Source organism: Ochlerotatus camptorhynchus, unplaced genomic scaffold, assembly GCF_037179485.1.
Source record: "Ochlerotatus camptorhynchus isolate MF236.1 unplaced genomic scaffold, CSIRO-AGI_Acam_v1.1 ptg000146l, whole genome shotgun sequence".
Taxonomy (NCBI): Eukaryota; Metazoa; Arthropoda; class Insecta; order Diptera; family Culicidae; genus Ochlerotatus; species Ochlerotatus camptorhynchus.
Window position 1 is genome coordinate 447,634 of NW_027040636.1, and position 21,214 is coordinate 468,847.

The 21,214-nt window shown below is 38.9% G+C and overlaps 1 protein-coding gene across 3 annotated transcripts; it reads right to left on the reverse strand.

Moving 5' to 3' along the window:
* Positions 1 to 1,198: 1,198 nt before the first annotated feature.
* Rme-8 (receptor mediated endocytosis 8) lies at positions 1,199 to 19,965 on the reverse strand. Of its 3 annotated transcripts, XM_065221633.1 has the most exons (18): positions 19,881 to 19,965; positions 18,910 to 19,336; positions 18,682 to 18,822; positions 18,225 to 18,428; positions 10,001 to 10,596; positions 9,693 to 9,945; positions 8,830 to 9,627; positions 8,206 to 8,762; positions 7,974 to 8,142; positions 6,791 to 7,918; positions 6,534 to 6,731; positions 3,830 to 5,136; positions 3,581 to 3,768; positions 2,892 to 3,490; positions 2,288 to 2,833; positions 2,101 to 2,223; positions 1,777 to 2,035; positions 1,199 to 1,712 (listed from the first exon to the last, which is right to left on the reverse strand). In XM_065221633.1, the coding sequence occupies exons 2-18, from the start codon at positions 19,102 to 19,104 to the stop codon at positions 1,585 to 1,587; spliced, it is 7,389 nt and encodes a 2,462-aa protein (XP_065077705.1). In that variant the 5' UTR covers positions 19,105 to 19,336; positions 19,881 to 19,965; the 3' UTR covers positions 1,199 to 1,584. The 3 variants fall into 3 exon arrangements, with proteins under 3 accessions (XP_065077705.1, XP_065077704.1, XP_065077706.1); XM_065221632.1 differs by having other exon boundaries at positions 2,892 to 3,768; XM_065221634.1 differs by lacking the exon at positions 18,225 to 18,428 and having other exon boundaries at positions 2,892 to 3,768.
* Between the last annotated feature and the right edge of the window lie 1,249 nt (positions 19,966 to 21,214).

Genomic DNA, 21,214 nt, shown 5'->3' on the forward strand with positions numbered 1-21,214 from the left:
CAATTGAATGATATCAAGGGTTTCTCAAATGAGAATGATCCATGCCTTCGTCAAATGATTTCACCCATTCGAAGGAGGTCCCCCAAAGACTGCGTATGTGTTTTCTATCCAACTTTCCACGCTCGGTAATGGCGGTTTGCACGAGTTTTAAAATTCAGCGTTCACTATTATTTTTATCACTAACTGGTTAGCACTAAAGAGCCTGAATTTATAAAGAGACGATATGTCAAAATTGGAACAATTGAATATCTGTCAAAGTCATAGGAAAAGTTATTCCAATCGAGCAGAAGGCCTGTCAAATGGATAAGGGGCTGTCCATAAACTACGTAGACAGTTTAGGGGGGGGGGGGTTGACAATTTTCCACGGCCCATACAAATTTTAATTTTTTTGTATGGACAATTGTCTACGCAGGGGGAGGGGGGGTCAAGAATCCCAAAAAACTGTCTACGTAGTTTATGAACAGGCCCTAAGATGTCGCCTCTATACCCAATTCAGTCTCTTTAGTTAGCACATACCATTTCATTTTCCTCTGTTCAAGGTGGGGGAAAGTGGCGTAGGTCACCATTACTGATCTTGGAAAACTAGATATGGGGGTACACTTTGCTAGTACGAAAAATGAACTTGTAGCGAAAAGTGGTCAGAATTCGAACAATTATAATTCTGCTATTTTATGATACATTTTCAATATTGTTACATCAATTGATCAGAATTTTCTCTACGTATCGATTCCAATAGGTAATTGATTTCTAACAATATACTTTTGAAAAATTGGTGAACGTCAAGTATCGACTGAAACATCGTATAAATCAAAGAATCAATGAATCACGAGCATGCATTCCTACTCCGATATTTCAATATACTTTCCCAATATTTGTCTGACAGTTAACCAACAGCCAGTTTACAAGAGAGCGGTTTCAGAGCCACGCGCTAATTCTTGCATTGGATCGCGCGGCGAACGGATCGACTCAACTCTACTCAACAACAACTACCTAGGTGAGCTTTTATCCCAAACTCGCTCCACTCCAGATCCCGGTCGGTCGCATCCACCGTCTGCCAAATCTATTGCACTGGTGCCCCAGTCTAGTTGGATGCTGCAGTCTGAGTTGGCAGGATGATGAGGATGATGAGGAAATGATGAAATTATTTAGAAGGATTATCACAGCAGGGATGAATAGGACGAGTTGCGTTTATTCTAGTTTTGTATTTATTTTATTTTCCTTCTGACGTTATTGTGACTTCTATATATAAATTACATTTTAAAAATATCACAATATAATAAAAATCCAGTATCTTATTCATATATTTTGTAGTTATACTTTATAAGCTATTTGTTGATGGTGATATATTACAAATCATTACTTGTTTAATAATGCGCATGTCACTATTAGATCTTTTTCAGTTACTCTTTTCTCAATGCTAGCTAGCCATTATGTTTATCAGTTCATTTACGGAGTTATAAACTATTAGACGAAATGGCGACCCTGGTTCGAAGTTGTTTAGTGTGTGGGACATGTTACGTCTACCTATTCTGGCCACAAGTGCTTGTAGAAAGATGGGATAGAAACGAACATCGTCAACGATACTTACGAATCGTTACTGCTGCTACGTGAAAACAGTGGATCATCACGATCCATTGGTGGCGGTGAAGTTAGCACTTCTACGTTCTTTGCTGGACCCTGAGTCAAATATCCAGCGGTGGTATTCGGGGCTCCTGCAATGGAAAAAAATACGTTATAATTTATACACCATCATTGCAAGATTCACTCCTATCTAACCTGTCAGATAGCCCCTAATGTTGGTATCTGTGATAAATAGATCGTGCTTCTGATCACGATATTCTGCCCAGACGGGATTTTGGTTCAGGATATGCGCCACTCGATCGCCGTACGTCAAGTTCGATGTCATGGCCTTCAATGCGGCTACAATCTGTGCCTTCACCATTGCCGGGTTCGTGGCGGATTCAATACGGCCTTCCAGTAAACCCAAAAGATATGGAATCAATTGACATTCCAACGATTGCCGTATGAGTGAATCCTGGAATTTTATGAAATTCTTTAGTCAAAGGATTCAGATGATTGTTTGACTAGTTCTTAACTTACATGTTGACACTTGAAGAGTCTACTGAGCGTCTCACATGCTGTTGCCACAAGTTCCCGATGGCTTTCCATGCAAGATTTCAACGCAGGAATACAATCGGTTTGGGAAATAGCACTTACACATATCTGCAGACAGGGAAAATTATGAGATTATTTTTTTATATTAAATAAGTAGTACGGCAATGTTTACATCAGAAAGTGACAACTGGTGTAGTACAGTGAGAGCGCTCTTCGGTTGAACCGATAATTGACGGAAGAATTTCGGTATGTGACCCAATACTGGAACAGAATCTGCAAGATTCGGCTGAGCGTTCAGTAGTAAAACAAGGGCAGTCGTTGAAATCTCCAGGATATTCTTATCCACACCATTCCGACTAATGTTGTCAACGATGAAATCCAATAAATCTGCGAGGAACTGCTTTGGCTTGCGAAGTGTCCAACCTGGATTCGAAATGTATAATCTCAAATATACTCCAGAAACTACCAACTCGTTGGAGCAGATATCGGGCAGCACTTCAGGATCTCGCCATAACGTTTTCGAATTCTGCTTTTGTTGAACGAAGAAGCTGTCTGCCATGTCATGCACGGCATCCGACACACTGCTTCGTATCCGATCGTTCCAGATCAGTTCCGGGTGTTCGTGGGTGGATTCATACATTTGAACGGCCACCGAGGGTGAATCGATCATCGCGTCGAGAAATACTGATGGTAAATATTTACACATCGTAATGCGAATCTGAGCAGGGGAAAACGGATTAGTAGATGAAATTAGTTTAGTTAATAACCGTCCTTACCTTTGGCCCGCTGAGTTTATCGGCATTCATCTTCGATAGAAGTTCTGCACAACTTTCTCGAATCTGCGGATTGTTGGAGTTACAGAATAGATCTAGCAAATAAATCACAGCTCCTTTCAAATGTCCTTCCTTGATCATCCTGGGAACGTTGAGCAGTCCTGAAAGCGTCTCCAGCACTTTGAGTTGCATATCGCGTAGATCCTTATCCTTCAAGGCAACCAAGTACAACCCGAATATCTCACAAGCCGAGATTTCCGTAACGCATTCTTTGTTTCGAGACACTAGACAAACAATTTCCAGTGCCAGAGATTTGAGTATTTTATCACGATCGCACAAACTGGACGAAAGAAATCCGAAAAGCATTTCAAAGTGCCCAATGCATTGAATTTCGACATTGGTGTTCGATTTTATGACGGCAATCAAAGCCTTCATGGCCATCACAATGTGATTGATTGCATTGGGATTTGTAGCAATGTCGTACGATTTTGAAGCATCGTCTGAAGGAACCGAGCCCGAACTGGTCAGATGATTTCGTTGTCTTGCGCGGCTATACTCACTTAGAACGGCGGTGATGTCCGGTTGTTTCTGTTGTGGGCCACCTGTATTATTATTGTTGATGATATTACTGTTCACTGGATTGCTCTTGGTGGGAACTAATGGTTTCCATGTTTTAGTGGGAATGAGAATACCTTGACTATTGACGGTGTTGCCACCTGGTGGAGGTGGTAAGGGTTTGACGTTTTTGGCGGACAGATGGTTGTAAGCCTGTTTGAGGAATTCCAGCAGATCGATCACGAACGTCTTCGGATTGATGATCGGGAACGTGGGCATTTCATTGTAAATGCGAATGAATATGCCGCCAATCTTCAATTCGTCCCTGAAATACGAAACAAATCAATGTTACATGCAGAACATAGCCAAAACTAAGGCTTCCTTACCTATGAGCATCGAACGAGAATGCTTTCACTATTTCGTGAATGTCTGCGACGTCTTCGTATTGTTCTTTGGATGCATTGGTACGCTGAAATTCGAGGAAATCTAACAACTGGGCTCGCGTACCATTGTCCCAGATTAGATATGGATTTCTTGTGTTTGAATTGAGTAGCTTTAGAACCTCGGTTTCTTTGTCAGAAACCATTTTATTTGCCACGAAAGCCGTCAACATTTGGTCAAGCATTTTTTTGACCATAACATTGGCAGGATCAACGGTAGATATTTTGTATTTCTTATTGTTCAATCCTTTCTCACAGTCCGAAAGCTCAACCGTTTCCAACGGTTGAGATTCAGACTTTTCTTGCAAGGTACGATCGATGATGGCAGCCGTTTGAATCAAACTGGAGTTGTTCTGTATGAGATTAGATGCGTTCTGTGAGTAAGTTTGTGACTGGGTCAGGGAGTTGCTTCTTATAGCTAACGATTGCTGTGGAGAATCACTTCGTGAGGTGGGATCCGATTTGGGGACTGACTTTACAGTCGACTGTTTTGGATCGTCCAAAAGTGTCATTTGATAACCGGCCAAAGAAACGCAAGCCAAAAGAGATAATTTTGCTAGATTGTTTGAAACTTGTTGATTGTTTGATTGCTCGTCTGTTGATACGCCACTTTCATCCAATGTGTAATCGTAGTCGAACATGAAAATCATCAGAGACCACAAAACACCGTTACGCACGAGATTACACTGCAAGTCGTAGTTGTTGGCCGCTAGGCTCGTGACTAGGCTGACCGAGAGTGAGTGTTTGAAATAAACCACTCTGCAGACATCGACGATCAGCTGGGGCAGCTCAAGAATCTTCTTCCTGCAATTCTCGAACCGGCATGCCACCTCGAAACAGCGAGTTATGTTTGAAATAACTTCATAATGGAGCGAATCCCTCAGCGAATCGACACCCATGATCGAAACACATCTAGAATATGCTTCAAGCAATGCCTCTATACCTTCCTCGCGACGAAGTTCTTCTGCATTCAAGGCAGAGCAGTGTACAGTGTGGTAACATAGTTCGGAAGCGGCGCTAAGCAGAGGCACCGTCTTGGAGAACAACTGTTCGTCTTTCGTTTCCAGCCAAATGGTTTTTATTAATTGCGGATACCCAGCATATTTGTACGGTCGCAGCACGTCAGCATACCGATCAAACAGAATACTTTGCGTACGAAGGATAAGCACGATATTGCATGGATTAGGACCATCTGTATTGCCCCGACGCGAGCACAGAAATTCATAGGCCCGATTGACGCGTTCGAAGATTTCCTGTAACGTGAGAGAAGATTCAGTATTTACCTTTTATTAGAATCTACACAGCAAAATAAAGTATGAATACAAATTTCGTAAAATGTATTCGATAGGTAGTTGGCGTACTAAAAAGTTCTGAGAATAATATTCTGAAATACCGCAGGCAAAACCTCGCGAAAATAACGTAATAATGCGCCATAGTAATTTCAAGCTACACACGTGTCACACAAGCAAATATTGGAACTGTGCAATGCAATCATGATCAAATAACATATTTTTTTTAATGAATCCGATGTACAACTACCAGTTCGAAGAAACGAAGGAATATTGCATCTGCAATAAAGTAATTTAGGGACAAGTGGGGCAAGCTGGCCACCGTAACGAAACTCGAATAAAATACTACTAGTTTGACCAGAAAATAATTCTTCCTACAGAAGCATAAATGGTTAACCTATATTCTATGCTTGAGGAACAATCATTCAAACTTGTTTAAATTCGACAAAATTTAAAAAAAAATGATAAGCTTTTTGTGCATGGAATGAATGTTAGGCTTTGGTACCCTTATATCCCATACAATATCAGATTTTGTAATCTTCATAATATAACACATTAAAAGCAAATTTGAAAATGGCACCTCCGTACAATATTGAACAAGGGTAACATTATGCTATTGTAAGATACACCTTGGCAAGTTAGAACGCGCGGGGATGTTGAAATGGATAGCGTATCTATTCAGGTGGTCTAACCGATAGTACCGAAACCGGTCTCACTAATAAGGATATTCAACCAATCAACCATACTCCTTTTCAGGCTTGCGGCCATTCGTTTGCGTTAAAAAAAAGGTTTTCGAAATTCTGAACATTAGTTGTTAGGATGATATGTTGCACTTATATAAGATACTAGATACAAGAAGAGATCATAAAGTATGTGTTTGACACATGAAACCTGTAAATTTTAGTTTCAGAGAGTCATAATTTGCAACATCATCATAATATCAAATGATTTCACAATTCTGAAAAACAAGTTTTCATAGCAAATGAACAGCTCATATTTTAAAAAGGGACAGCCTACCTAATAAATGATAATTTTTGTTCTTTTGATCATGAGCTGTTTCGTATTTTATTGACACACTGGTCACTAGGCAACTTAGCCTATATATCATTTTCTATGGTTAGAGTAACATTCGGGATGACTATCGGGGTAGTGCTATACTGCCGTTATACGCATAAGAGTCACACGGTACATAAAGATTGTATAGAACATGGGACAGTTATGCGTATAACGGCAGTATAGGATCCATTAAAGACTACATCCATTTTATTATTCATCCGCCAGATTAGTGTACAACTGCACGACTTTTTCGACATGGTTGATGTGCTTCGTTGTTGATGCGATATTATAAAAACAAAACTTACCCTTCCTTTCGGATTCTTATCCGGATGATACATTTGCGCCAACCGATAGTAACTCTTGCGAATAACGGATTCATCCGGTTGGGGGAACTTAGCCAGATCAATCCCAAGATCCTCGTAGGCTTGTGTCACTGTCATTTGAGAAGGTTTCTTTTCGACTTCCTTGCGCCAGGCATCCAACGTATGTTTCAATAATTGAACCTATGCAACACAAACACTTTAATTAAAACCAGAAACCACCATAATAACGATAACCGTACCGGATCAGGAATAGGCCAGTTGTGAAATTTCCTTATGTCACACAGATGGCGCAGATAGAATATGTGACAGAACAATTCATTCTCTAGCTGAGGATAACTGATGACAGGAATTGCGAGATACGGATACCGGGCCATGGTGTGTCCTTTCAGTTTTGGCGTGAAATCGGCAATGTGGGCGGAAATCTTCTCGATTAACATTCTTCGCATCTCTGAGCTCCAAATTACTTCCGGTGTATCGAACTCCCCGAGGAAGGTTTCGGCAAACTTTTCGGCGCTATGGTTTTCCAGGAAGCAAACCATGGCTTCCGGTAGCAGCTGGCCGAGAATACTGCGATGCATAATGCCCGACTGAGAGCTGGTTTCCTCGCTGCGGAATGCTTGCTTCATGTGAGTCATTTTGAGGAACTTTGCAATCGGAAGTATATTGCTACCCGTATACATGAGCATGAAATAGAATACTCCTGTGAGATAAACTTTAGACATCTCTGGGTTATCTTCCATGATCTGGCACAAAAGTGTTGCAACGCGCTCTAGCAAGCCGGGATCGTGAGTCAAGCACACCTGGACAATGTGTGGCAGGCAGATAAATTCTGACAATTTTCGAGAAAGTCGTGGCCCCGGGATGAGCACTGCTTCGCCATTCCGCGCTCGGCTGGGGAAGAAGCTCGTGCATTTGATCAGTATGTCTAGGACATGTTGGGCCAGTTCGGTTTCGTTATAAAGTGGCGAGCCTTTGGCCATCAAACACCACTTTAGTTGAGGGATTTGTTGCAACGAGCGCCATCCGTCCATTCCAACGGCCCAACAACGTGTTCTGGGTGTTAATATACCTTTGTTCCACAGCTCTTTCAGTTCAGAGAATGTAACCGGACCGCATCGTTCAGGTTTTTCATTCTCACGCTCTACGTTATAGTACCAATCTTTCTCTTCGTGCAGCTTCATGTTAGGACCTGCTTCTATGACATTCGTTTTGGTGTTGGGCATTGCACGACCCGTGTGCAAATGTGCTAGCGTCACCAGATCTACTAAACAATTGACATGATCTACCAGTGGACGGCAGTTGGATTTGTGAAGCACTAGATTCTTTATTAAGCCAATCAATGCATCTCGCAAAGCAGGCGATAGACACTGTAAAAAAAAAACTGTTATCAAATGAACTTAAAATAACCCTCCCTAAACTTACCCGATCCAACATTTGAAGGATGTACGGCATATCGCTGAAATATCCAATTTCTTCGTAATACCTTCTGTACACTTTAGCTAGAGCTTGCAGCGATGTTACTGTAAGTTGATCATCGTTCAGTCTATTACGACATAAAACTCTCCGATAGAGAGCATTGAATAGCTCGATTCTGAAACACACAAGGTTACTTGAATCGCCTCCCAGAGAAAAAAAAACAGCCATTAACACTTACGGATTTTTCACCAAATTCTGCGGCCAGTCATCCCGTTCCAGCAGTAATCGTATGTAATAGTCTCCAATTTTAATCTCATCGGCCAAGCACTGGTAGTGCACTTCAAATTCTTCGTAGTTCCACGCTACCAGCATATTACCGGCAAGATCCTTATCTGCGTTGAACTGTCGTATCTCATTCTCCAGCGAAGAACGAAGCTCTTCTCGGGTCTTGTGATTCCAAATCAAGTTAGGCATTGCGTGGTTTTTGTTGAATTGATAGAAAAACAATGGCAAATTGATGACTTCTTCACCAGTCTTCTTTTTCTGCCGTCGATTGCGCAATACGATCGGACGATTTTTCATGGTCTGCTGGACCTTTTCCTGACGATCCATCAGATTCAGACCCCAATGCTTTATCCCTTCTAGATGTTTCTCTATCAAATAGTTCAAACGTTTGTTTCTACTGGAATGTTGCACCGCTAGTTTAAGATTATCGCGAAAGTTTAGCTTGTCCTCCTCGGTGTCTTCCTTTGGTACAGGGTCTTCGCTTTCCAAGAACGATAGTAATCCTGCAGGCTGCAATAGAAAGATCATTTAGACTATAACAGAATGTTTGAAAAATAGGGCGATCCGCAAAACTTACGAATATCCTTTTGAGCAAATACATTGCCTCTTTATGGTCCGTTATCCATAGTCCCACCAGATGTCTCGAAAGCTGCCGATGGATTGCCATCGTGGAATCGTGAACCGGAGTATATAACGCTACCAGCAGGTGATGGCACAGTGCCGCCTCGTCTAAAGCAAGGGTTTGCATTTGGTTCGAAATTGCTGTATCTCCTTCTTCGATCAGTGCTCTCATCACCAACCCACTGCCCTTGACGATAGCCAACGATGGATGTTGGAACATCTTGTAGAGCGTACGGCCGCGGGTTGCCACCATTTCAAGTAGCATGTCAAATTGTTTCCCTTCCGTTGTTTCGCTGTACGGTACACACAGTGCGAACGTTAGAAAATCCAACATGGCTGATAGGACAAGCGCTCCAGATCCCAAGTTAACGTGTTTCGTCCACATATCGAGTAATTGCTCCAAGAAACTTTTCGAATGCAGTAACGATGATTTGTTCAGTTGCTCTTGTTTTAGGTCATATTCCGTATGCATGGGATGCATGAGCGAATTGATCATATCGATGGCTGCATATGTCACAGCTAGATTGTTCCTTTTCAGAGCATGCACAACTCGCAATCCAATTGACTCGCGGAATCCCTGCTGATTGGTAAACGCAGCAAATCCCACTTTGCTTGCCAATAATCGACGCAAAACATGAAACGATGCTTCCAGTTCAACATTGTTCAGCTGATTCATATCTTCCTTCGCCCCACCACCGACCAATGCCTGTAATGCTCCCGTTATCAATCGCTCCTTATTCTCAGAAAATAAACTCTGCAAACAACAATGATACTCAATAAAACGTTTCAAAACACCATTTCCACAATCAAAACCCTTACATCCTGCGTAACACTGTAATTCAGTCCACTGTACGGAATGTTAGCATTGAATCGTTCCAAGACGTCGAACCGTTTCACTGGATATTGATAGCAACTAATGATGTAACGTAGCAGATTTGCTTCCGTTTCTTCGTCCACGGAAGCAGTCAAAGGACCGACACGCTTTCCTCGAGGAGTCTTTGAGATGCGCACGTGAACATCTTGATTGCCACAGGAACGAACTGCGTCCAACAACGTGGCAAGCAGGGAATCACTAAATAAATAAAACGGAAATCAGTTTAAATCATTTTGCATACAAAATTTCTTACCGATCATTGGTCAGATATGATCTTGTTAAGCCGTTCTTATACTCGATTGAAAACTGTTGAATATTATCATCACAACGGATAAGTGCAAATATTTCAATCAAAGGTCTCAGAGTACAAACACTGTAAGTTTGAGGATCTCGTTCTAGTATGGTGATATCAGTTAAGCACAGTATTCGTCGCATTGGTTCCGAGTGTCGTGGGGTGATCTTCTGAATAATGAACTCAGACAACGAAGTCTGATACTGATCACCACTGAATGCGCCGAATCTCTCTCGTTCGAACTGATCCAACGTAATAAGATTTTTCGAAACCTTAACATCGATGCCCACGTACTGTTGGGCGTTGTTGACCATCATCTGCACTACATCGTGATGGTTGGCCACCCGGAACAGGTGTAATCGTTTGTTGCCACCATAAGCAATGACGATTCCATCTTTGTAATCTTGAATGCCAACGATATTATCGATGTCTTTGTAGTTGTAGCTGGCCAACACCGTATTTGTGGTCGGGTCTAGTTGATCTAAGGAACTGGGAGTCACCTCCAATACAGCCGGCAGAGTAGTGCCCGACCAATGATGTTTGAAGGCGTCGAATTTCTGAAATGCAGAAAAAAAAAGCATTTTGAACCTTTGCGAATTGCCGTTTGCTTGACGCATGCAACCATAAACCGTAATGCTGCGAATACCGGATGGTTCGTTGATCCGGACATTTATTTTTTAATTAATTGGTTCGTCTTCTTTGCAACATAAAAAAAAAACTTGTGTGATGATTATGAACGATGACATAAAGTTATGTTAAAATTTACGTGCTATTTTGAGCATGGTAGGCATTGTTAATCAACTTTTAAAATTGTCCGGATTTCGGGGCATTACGGTAACGTCTTACTTAACTATAATTGAAATAAATAATAATAAGAACAATAAATCAGCGATGAATCGATTCAATCAACATAATTTTGTTCATTGCACAATGGTCCCAAAGCCGTATTTAGGAAAGCGAAAAATTTGGTTTTAGGTAAATTGTGATTGCGGGAAAGTTTTTATAATTTTTAACCAGTCTTATGATGTGAATGAAACTATAGGGTGGTCTCTATGGATTGTGAGTTCTAAATAACAACTTTTTCATTATTTGAGATAGACCGGCCCAATGTTGCAGTTTGTTAAGTTCTGGTCCCCAACAATCTGGATTGGCGGGGGGAATTTAAATTTTGGATGAGAAAATGTATGTCTGAGCTAAAAAATTAATCAGTTGCTTTTCAAAAATTAAAAACAAAATCAATATTAACCAAACCCGAGACTTAGATTGGAAAAACTATACAGAACAAGTTTGTTAAGGGCCGCACATCGATTGGACGTCGGTGCAAAAGGTTATTATATTTTTACCTAGGGGTGCGACACATTTAGATCTCAATTTGATATATTTAGATAAGTTAATATATAGAACTCGAAAACCATATGGACCACTCTAATTTCACTCACGTCAGGAGATTGGCCCGAAGACACCATTCACTTAAAACTAACGGTTTAGAGCAATATTTGGTGTTTTGTGAATTTGTCGTCTCTTTTGCGCTCCTGCATAGCTACTGCTAGGGTGGGCAGCGGCGTAGGACGTCACTTTCTTAATAATAAAAAACAAGTGCCAGGATGATGGTTGAGTGGTAAAGCATGACTGCTTTCTCATCCCAGTAGGTTTTGGTTCAATCCCAGTCGAGGTGTTCAGGCCCATGTGTTGATGGGTTCGATATCTAGGGTTCAGGGGTGGATTCGCCTCCCTGGCCTTGGTGATTGACACTCACTTGCGGAACGGAGACCAACATAAGATATGCAAAGATGAATAAGCCAGCGTTCTAAATAGAAGTGGCAAAATATCGTCTATACTTTTCTGGATATCGTTTTTTCCTAAATAATTCTGTTTTTTTTTCTAAAAAAAAAATGTTCCAGTGTGTGAATTACCCCAGATCCCGGGCTAGATCCGAAGGATTCGGGTATTAAAATATTTTTTTCAGAAGTATCAGATTCATACAGTTATCCAATATTTTTTTAAAAGGCTTGAAAAATGTTGGAAATTGTTACTCTTTCTGCTTGTATCAGAATCACGCTAATTTCTACTACTCATTATTTATTGATTTTTTTCAATGACCAGCGTATTGAGATGTTTGATTGAGGTCTCAGTCCCAGAATGTTCAGAAATAAAATAGGAAATAGGAAAACTTTCACCTATTGCTGATTTCCTTAACAATTTGTCAGAACTACCTTTAGAATTCAATCCAAAACTACTATTAATACTATAGCTTAGGAATTCTCCTCGGCGTTCCCTAATTAGTCTCCTCTTGGTACGTTGTCCAAAAATTCATGTTGTTTGGACATTTTTTTTCAGTTTCAGATTCTTTAAGAGTACTTTCCAGAATTTCCACGAGTACACTGCAATGTCCTTGAAATTACGCCGAAATGTCATCAAAATTAATGTCGTGGAAAAAATGCTATGCAAAAACTCATTGCCTTGTCGTCTGTCACGGGCGTTGTTTTCGCCACCACAACGTCCTTGGCGGTGGATCAACTTAACAATCCCTAGCCCTTTCGATTTGTATTGAGGTCTCCAACAACTGAGCAAGATTTGAACGAATTGCGATCTGGATTTGCGAGAGAATTTAAAGTTTTTAAAGTTTAAAACATTTAAACAGACCTGTTCATTTTTACAAAAATGTTCGGAATCCGAACGGTCAACTGAAAATATTGTTCCTCGTGTTAAGTTGAGCTCCTGGACAAATTTTCAGCAAAATCGGTGAAGATTTAGAGGTGCTTCAAGTCATATGTTTAATTTTCAGGTTATTTATGTCTTATAATATTTGTATCTCGAGATTGAAAGCATTAGCACTGCTGTAACAACTTTCTTTTTTTTTTTCATTTTGCAGCGTTTGGTGAGGCAATGGGAGCGCAAGTCAATACAAAGCCGAGGATAAAGGAAAATGGCTGAATAGTCTATGCGGACCACTTGAACGCCATGGGAAAAGGAAGGGATTGAAGAGGTCGATAATTGGGGGGTTTGAGGAAATGACACATAGTACTAGATTTGTGCTGTAAAATGTAAAGAAACCGAAAATCCATCTCCCACTGATTCATCTTTTCACATATATACCAAATTGGTATTTTAAAGCAACCATCAACATAAACAGACAATATATGAAAAGGTTAGTTGCCAGTTGCTTTAAAGGCTAGTTGCCTCCCTAAGCGGACCCCCCGCATCCTAACTTTTTTGTTAATCTACTTAATGTTATTTAGCTGTCTAAATTTTCGAACTTAAGTTTGATGATTATGATACCTCATTAGCCACCCAACTTTAATAAATCTCTAATAATCTCTAATCTACCTAATCAATTATAACCCATAATCACTGCACTTGTGCATGTAATCTAAAATTATACGTGTTTCAAGTTGTTTTTGATTTTGACCTATTATCACCGACAAACCGATATGAATGGCCATAGCAAAAACAATAAAATTTCTGACCAAAGCACACACCTGACATCTGGCTCCGTATTCGCGGGAAATATTTAGCGAAGCCATGAACCCGCATGTAAAAGTTATGAATTGGTTCGTGTCTGATCCATTCTCGACATATTTTTTTTAACTAGATAAAAAAACCCTATGGTTTTGACAGTTCGGATCACTGCACATTTGAATTGACCGTTTAAGATTTTCGGGCATAAGTCAGAATTAAGTGTCATGTCGGTTTGTCGGTGCTATTATTATTATATATTAGTTCGTCCCAGGTGACACCTTCACGTGACTAAAATGTTTCACTTTAAAAGTTAGTTTCCTAGCTGATTTTTAAATTATGTCATCCCACAAAATTACATCATAATAGAAGCACGCCACAGTGGAAATCCCGAGCCATAGTTCAAACACTTATCCCAAACCAAAATGAAGCATATAAAAGATAAGTTACAATACCATGTACAAAAATGGTGTTTAACATTGCTCCCTGAGTAATACTTCAATGAAAACAACAATGAAAGCTTGTCATGCAAGTAGAAGGAGCACTGTTGGGCACTTTCTGAAATATTTCAATAGTATAATTTCCGTGCAAACCCAAATAAATCTATCTGCGTAAAAATAAATAAAATAAGAGTGATTTGCGGAAAAACCCGTCAGTATCGTACCCAACGTCAATGCCTATACGTAAGCGTACTACAATGCGGCTCTCAATCAAAGAAGTAACAAGTGTGATACTATCACTGCTAGACTAGATCTTTGGTTCTCTCATGCAGTGGTTCATCAGAGAAGGGGAGCTTAGTAATCCCCTTCGCCTGCCCATGGCGCCATTCTATCGCAGCATGAGCCAGCAACGCCGGCCATAAACCTACCGTCTCCAACACTCCACTATAAAGCATGAAATTAAGCCCACCCACCAGCAACAAGGTGCAAAAACTAGCCAAGGGGAGGGATTAGCACTGCTGTAACAACTTGCATACTAAAGCTAAATATGTTATTTAGTGTCGATTTAGAATGATTTTATTGCAATTTGACATAGTTTCATGCTTAGAAATATCCCAAAAAGTTACCCTTGTAATATTTGTAATAGGTTTACGGTATGTAATGTGGGTCTAGTCCTTTCATTCGGCCTATCACGCAAATAAATAATTAATTAAGGAATATTACACAAAAAATAAGGAAAATATTAATCACTGATGGTTGATAAATGTGTACCACACACAAATCAATTTATATCACAACATTTCAATACATTTTCAGCTCTCGTAAGTAATAAAACTGGTTGAGAATATCACAATGTTCGGAGTTTTTAGCCGCCATGACTTATAAGGTTAAGATGGGAAGGTTGACTGACGATCATCAAATGGCCTGATTATGGCATTTATTGATTGGAATTACCTGATAATACACACTAGACGTAAAACTTACAGTTGCTGTTTGAATATTTTATGTTTATTTTAATTGTTTAACAACGTTTTCACAAGTAAAACATGGACCCAACTTTAGGGACAAATTTCTTTTCTATGTTCCTAACTATGGCCCATGAAATTCATTTGACAGCATATAGCAATAAGAGTAACGTCAACAATGTTGTTTTGCATTTGGATGATAAGGAACGAACAGGAAGGGAGATTTTTTCTGCCAAACCTGTATAATGAACATCACAATGTTCTGATTTAGATATTCTGCGGTCAAAAGACGATAAGCGAAATTTTTAATTTTTAATTTTTAAATTGAGTGATTTAATGTAGTTTTCGTAAAATTTTCTCTAAGAAATGTTTTGAGGAATGAAGAGCATTAAGTTAACAGTGATAGTGATAAAAAAAAATACATCAGAAAACGTTACCAAGAGCGTTTTTTTGAGGATCAAACAAGATAGGACGAAGTTGCATCCATAAATAGACCCAATTTGGGGACAATAGACCCATATTACATACATTTCCCTCGTGAGTTATTGTCTTAAAAAAAGTAAGTTTTTCAACTTTTCGTGGTTTCTGATAGCAAACGACATGATAAGCATATCTAAGCATACCATTTAGCAGTAGAATATCGTTTGCAGGTAAATTCATTGATGAGTTATGATTAAAAACGTAATCGATGGCTGCATATTAGACCGAGGTTAGGGACGTATACCCTACTTCAACATTTCGTTCAAGCGTAGTTTTTATGTGTCTTTCACAGATTAATCGATAAAAAATATAAAAGGAGGTTGTAATGGATAACATCCACTGCATAACACTGTCAGGAAGAGCGGCAATCAAATTAACAAAACAAAGCAGCTTTTCACTAACGACTGATGATTGTTTGACTGATGGGTGAAAATAACTCATCGCACCTTTGTCTGGAATAACATGGTGCAGCGAATTAATATCTAACACGAAGCGAATTTGAGCTTGAGCTTGAGCTTGATTGACCGATCTAACACGAAGCGAATTTGATCATATTAACTAATGAAGGGACATGCAATCTGATGGTTATGGTTGCCCCGTATAGATGTTGATCGGAGAAAAAACTGACATTTTTTAAAGATATGAATTTAATGAGTATATCATCATAATCTATTAATTTAAATACCACAAGTTTGTCAAATAATGTAATAATTAATTGTGGATGTATCACTCTTAACAGTGAGGTGCAATTTTTTTTCTCACATAAGTGAAGACAGACAAATGGTGTCTTCAGCAAAGTTGTAGAAAACATCATTTCAAGCAACATTGCCGAAAACAACATAGCTGTATACATTCTCATATGATCAGTTCCAGGTCAAATAGCAACTCAACCTGCTCTGATTTGCATGAAAATTTGTGTAATTGTTTATTATGGGCAAACATCCCCATTTTGCAAAAAAAAACGGTCATTTTGGATCTTGTTCCAGAACAGTCACCGCGTGTGGTGAGTGGTGGTGTCCGGTCGTCATCAGCAGCAGCAGTAGTCGTGCTTTCGACGCGTGGCATTGTACATTTTTCTCGAGTACACAACGAAAGGCTCCCCGGAAGCAGTTAGCTATCAATGATGACTGTTTTAAGGTGGACAAACTTCCCCACTTTCCCCTAGATATTTTAAGCTTAGGTTGTTTTAATGTTTTTATCTGCACTTGCAACCAGGCGTTCAGCCGCTTTTGACTGTATTTGACAGAATTGGTAATAGATAATTTGGAAACGTTAATATGACTCCGAACACATACTTGGTAAATGACGGTTTCGGCAATACTTTTACCAAATATCGTCGTGAGGGCGAAAAAACCGTCCTTAAGAGCTCATTATTTGAAATATGAAACTTTTTTGTTCAGAGAATGTTGTGGCCAAATTTGAACACCAAAGGACTTTATTTAGACACAAAAATTGTGTTCAAAAATATCGTCAATTCAACAAATCAACCGCAATTAAAAATCCAAGTGACTTCACAGGAAGAATTCATCGGACATCGGACAGGTTTTGGTGGAACGACTTTGGACTGTCCGTGACTATCATTGGGCGTTTTATCGGTGAGTAAATTAAAATGGGTTAGTGAAAATTACTTTACCGTGGAGGCACCATATTCGAAGCGGTTCCTAAATCGACGCACTTTATAATGTTCCACTGTTTTCAATCATTGTTTGTGAAATGTTACTTCTGCAAATATTAGATGGTGTAACAAAGTTTAAAAAAAATATCTTGTCAAAATCGAAATGCGATAAAAATTAGACGAGTGCCTCATCATTAGGGACGAGTCAAATATGGTGCTGGCACGGTAACGATTTTGTTGTTTTCAGCTAAACTGAAACCGAAACATTGCGCATTATCAAGCGCCTTGAAGAGAAAGAATTGACTCCGGTCCCCTTTTTGACGGAGCGAACGAAATTCATTTACAGATTAAAAACCTGGAGTAATTCTTTTTAATGTATTGTACGTATAATACGGAATAATGAAATAGTTATTGATTTATAATATCGCTTTTTACTCTTTCCTAGGACCTTCTCACCCTTGCGGACTAGACCGTTGTAATCAATTGCCGCTACCGCAGAGAGGAGCTCGATAAGGCTCCTTATTTGTTTCGCTATTATGACAGATATTATGCATAATTAATTATGGAAATGTACCAACAAATGAATAGAATGTAGGAAAAAAAAATTACAACAAAAAAGGACTACTTTTGAGCCAACAATATATATTATTGACTCAATGATATAAAGTAGTTGAATCAACAATTTTTTATTCAACAAATAAAAATTGTTGCATCAAAGATTTGTTTCATTATCTCAACGAACAAAGATTGAGGATTCAGTAAAATTGTTGTTTCAAAGACTTTTTCGCCATTTCAATGAAAATAATTTTTGATATATAGGATATCTATATTATAAAAATAAAAAATATTTTCATTGAAATCAATACAAAAAATTGTTGGTGTCAACAATATTTATCGTTAGCCGGGAAACAACAATTATTGTTGATTTCAATACAGAATATTGTTGAAATTAAAAAAAATCTCTGCGTGTGGTCATTATTGAGTATTCTGCTGTTACCGTGTATATCAAGCTTGTATGTATAATACGCAAACGTAAGTAATGTAGAGCCAGGTTAGTAAATATTGTGCATATGATAATTATATACCATGACTTATGAATCCAATAAAAATACAGTCAATATCGTGCAGAACCATCGAACTACTATTATAGTATAATAGTCCTATGTTAACCAAGTTCATTCCCCAAAAATATACAAAAAAATATTGCAAAAAGTAACGCAAAAACTCACTTGAGACACGAGCTCATAGTACGGCAAGCATTTGCTGACGCTTGGTTGCAGTAGCAGCGTCGACACTAAGATCCTAATCCAACTATTTAGCCTAATACTAGATTCCCACGAGGGGGACGAAGCCAATGAACTGGAATTCGTAGTAGAGTTCAAGGACGATGAACTTGTACTTTGAAAGGACTCAGTAGGATATTCTACATTATCCTGAAACAGAAAGTAAAATGAAGTTAGAAATGGTGTGGATTGCATGCGCAAATAACTCTACTTGTCAATCCAACCGAATCGGAACGAATTTGAATAGGACTAATTTCGTCTCTAATGCTAGGCTAAAACAGTCGAATAAGATCCGGAGCAATAAGCACAACTGATACCCAATAGTTCCAACATAGTTTTGTAACAGAAAAGGGGGATAATAGTGGGAATATTATAATAAATCAACGAAGGCTTCTGCACTTACCAGAATATGCTTTGGCTTTTCTGAAAACTCCTTGTAGAACTTAAGAAGTGAGGTAAGAATTTCATTTCGATACTCAGAGGAAAGTCGAATAGTGTCAACTTTTTTATCCTTGCGCAAATTCAGCACAAACTCGCAGGCAGTCTAAAAAGAAATATATTAATAGGTAGATATGAATTGGAATTAAGACGTGGTCACTGTAACAGTAGCAAGCTATAATTATTAACATACGTTTCCAGATTTGTTTGGCAACACGCTAACGATCTCATTGTATTGCCACCGGTTGGTCGGATCGAATTTTTCCGGGTTGTACGTCGAAATGCCATTGGAACCGATCGAGAAGATTCGTTTGTATTTTCCTTTCCATGAGTGCTTGGTGACTAGGAAGCATTCCAAATCGACATTTTCTCTGCTCGTGGATGACATTTTCACGTTGCTTTGTAGCACTGATAATCGGATGTTAGTGACTCATAAATGAGATTTCTTGTTTCCTATTTTCCACGGTCGTCTCAATTGATAGCGCTGTTTCGAACATGAACACAATCGCTCTCTATCTCGAAGTATGTGATCGACGATTACTGACGTCGTTCTACGCGCTACGACACTTCCTTTAGGTTCGCGTTCAATCAATCGCTTCCAAAAAGCCTTTCATGATGCTCTGTAAATGAAAGAGAAAACGAAAATCCAGCGTCAGGTCGTGAAAATGCAAGCAAAACTGCTATCGAATCACTTTTGTGAAGATAACACAACCAATATACAAGTGCTGCGGATAAATAATACAGACGAACGCTTGTTCGTGTGTATTTACACAACAACCGCTGTCTTCCACAATCAACACCCACTTTCCGCTCGATCACAGAAAGGATCAATTAGGCAATCTCCATTGATGCTTGACACTATCTCCACAGCATCAACGAACATTATTACAGGCACAGCACACGATTGAAGTAATTCCAAATCATACAATCTTTCAAAATAAGCAAACAAATAAAATTAAAAAAAAACAAAAAAAAATGAAGGGTATCAAAAGAATAACAAAAAAAATAGATTAGAAAAAAGGGGAGGGGAATCTCGATCAGAGGAAAAAGTAACAAATGTCAAAGCCGAAAGAAAATTCATATTTCACTTTTAAAAAACTGCTTTCAACACTGTACAGCATACACAATTGCTTCATTATTTACTTAACAATCGATTGCACATACATTTGAAAGAAATTTTCACCAAAATACAGGAAAATTTTGTAAAAACCTCCAGCGTTGCACAAACTTTCGTGTTGAAACTGAATGATTTTTTTTCCTGATTGTCTGACAGTGACGTGCAGATGATTCGCCGTGTTTCACCAACTATCTTCTGTAGGGTGGTCATCATAGAAAAAAACTTTAAAAAAAAATATGTTACAGCCAGTTACTCCTCACGCAGAAAAAAATATTTTAAACTTAATAATATTCGACATAAAATCAATAAGAATTTCATTTTGTTTTGACTGCAAAAAGAAATCATTATTATTTCAACAATCCAGTATTTTTGTTTCTCAAAACCTCGCTCAAAACCCATGGATTGTTATATTTTTTTAAAAATCTTTTCGAATTTACAAGAGCTTTCATAGTTTAGGTCCCGATGAAACGTGCTCAACTTTTTGGCTCAGCTCTGGTACTATCTTCGGTTCCAAGCTAATCGACTCACCCCTCGAAACATAGGAAAATCCACTAACCCCTCATTTTATCTGGTAAACTTTCATAGCGAATCAAAACAAACATTGTGTAGTACTAGAATTTCGACTAGGATGGGATACGTTAATCAATTTGCTTGGGACCAATAGGCTAGTCAAGTAGTGAACCAATTTAAAATCATTAGTTTCGTATTGATTGTTGGTATAACCAACCAAAGTCCAAGTCAAAACTACTATGCTTACGCATACGGCGCATAGAAAAAAACAGTAAAATTTGGGTAGAATCCACCCAGATCTGTCAAAACTGAACCTACCCAAAAATGAGTTAACTTTTGGGAGTGACAACTTGTCCAGTGCACGGTAACCACAAAATACTCAATAATGACTACAAAGTAAGCATTTTCGAGGGAAGCTAGAACTACTCATTAAATGAGTAAAATTTTACCCATTTATGAGTAATTACAACTACAAAAACAAGTAATAACTATTCATTTTTGAATAACAAATACTCATAAATGGGTAATATTTTTACTCATTTAATGGGTAGTCCCAGTCTCCCTCGAAAATGCTTACTTTGTAGTCATTATTGGGTATTTTGTGGTTACCGTGCATTGGACAAGTTGTCACTCCCAACAGTTTACTCATTTTTGGGTACACGCTATTTCAAAACTACTCAGATTTGGGTAGAATCCACCCATATCCGTCAAAACTGAACCTACCCAAAAATGGGTAATCTGTGTTGGGAGTGACATGTTGACAAATGTACAACATTGACATGAATCCGATCGACGTTGTTCATTTGTCAACTTGTCACTCCCAACACAGTTTACCCATTTTTGGGTAGGTTCAGTTGTGACGGATCTGGGT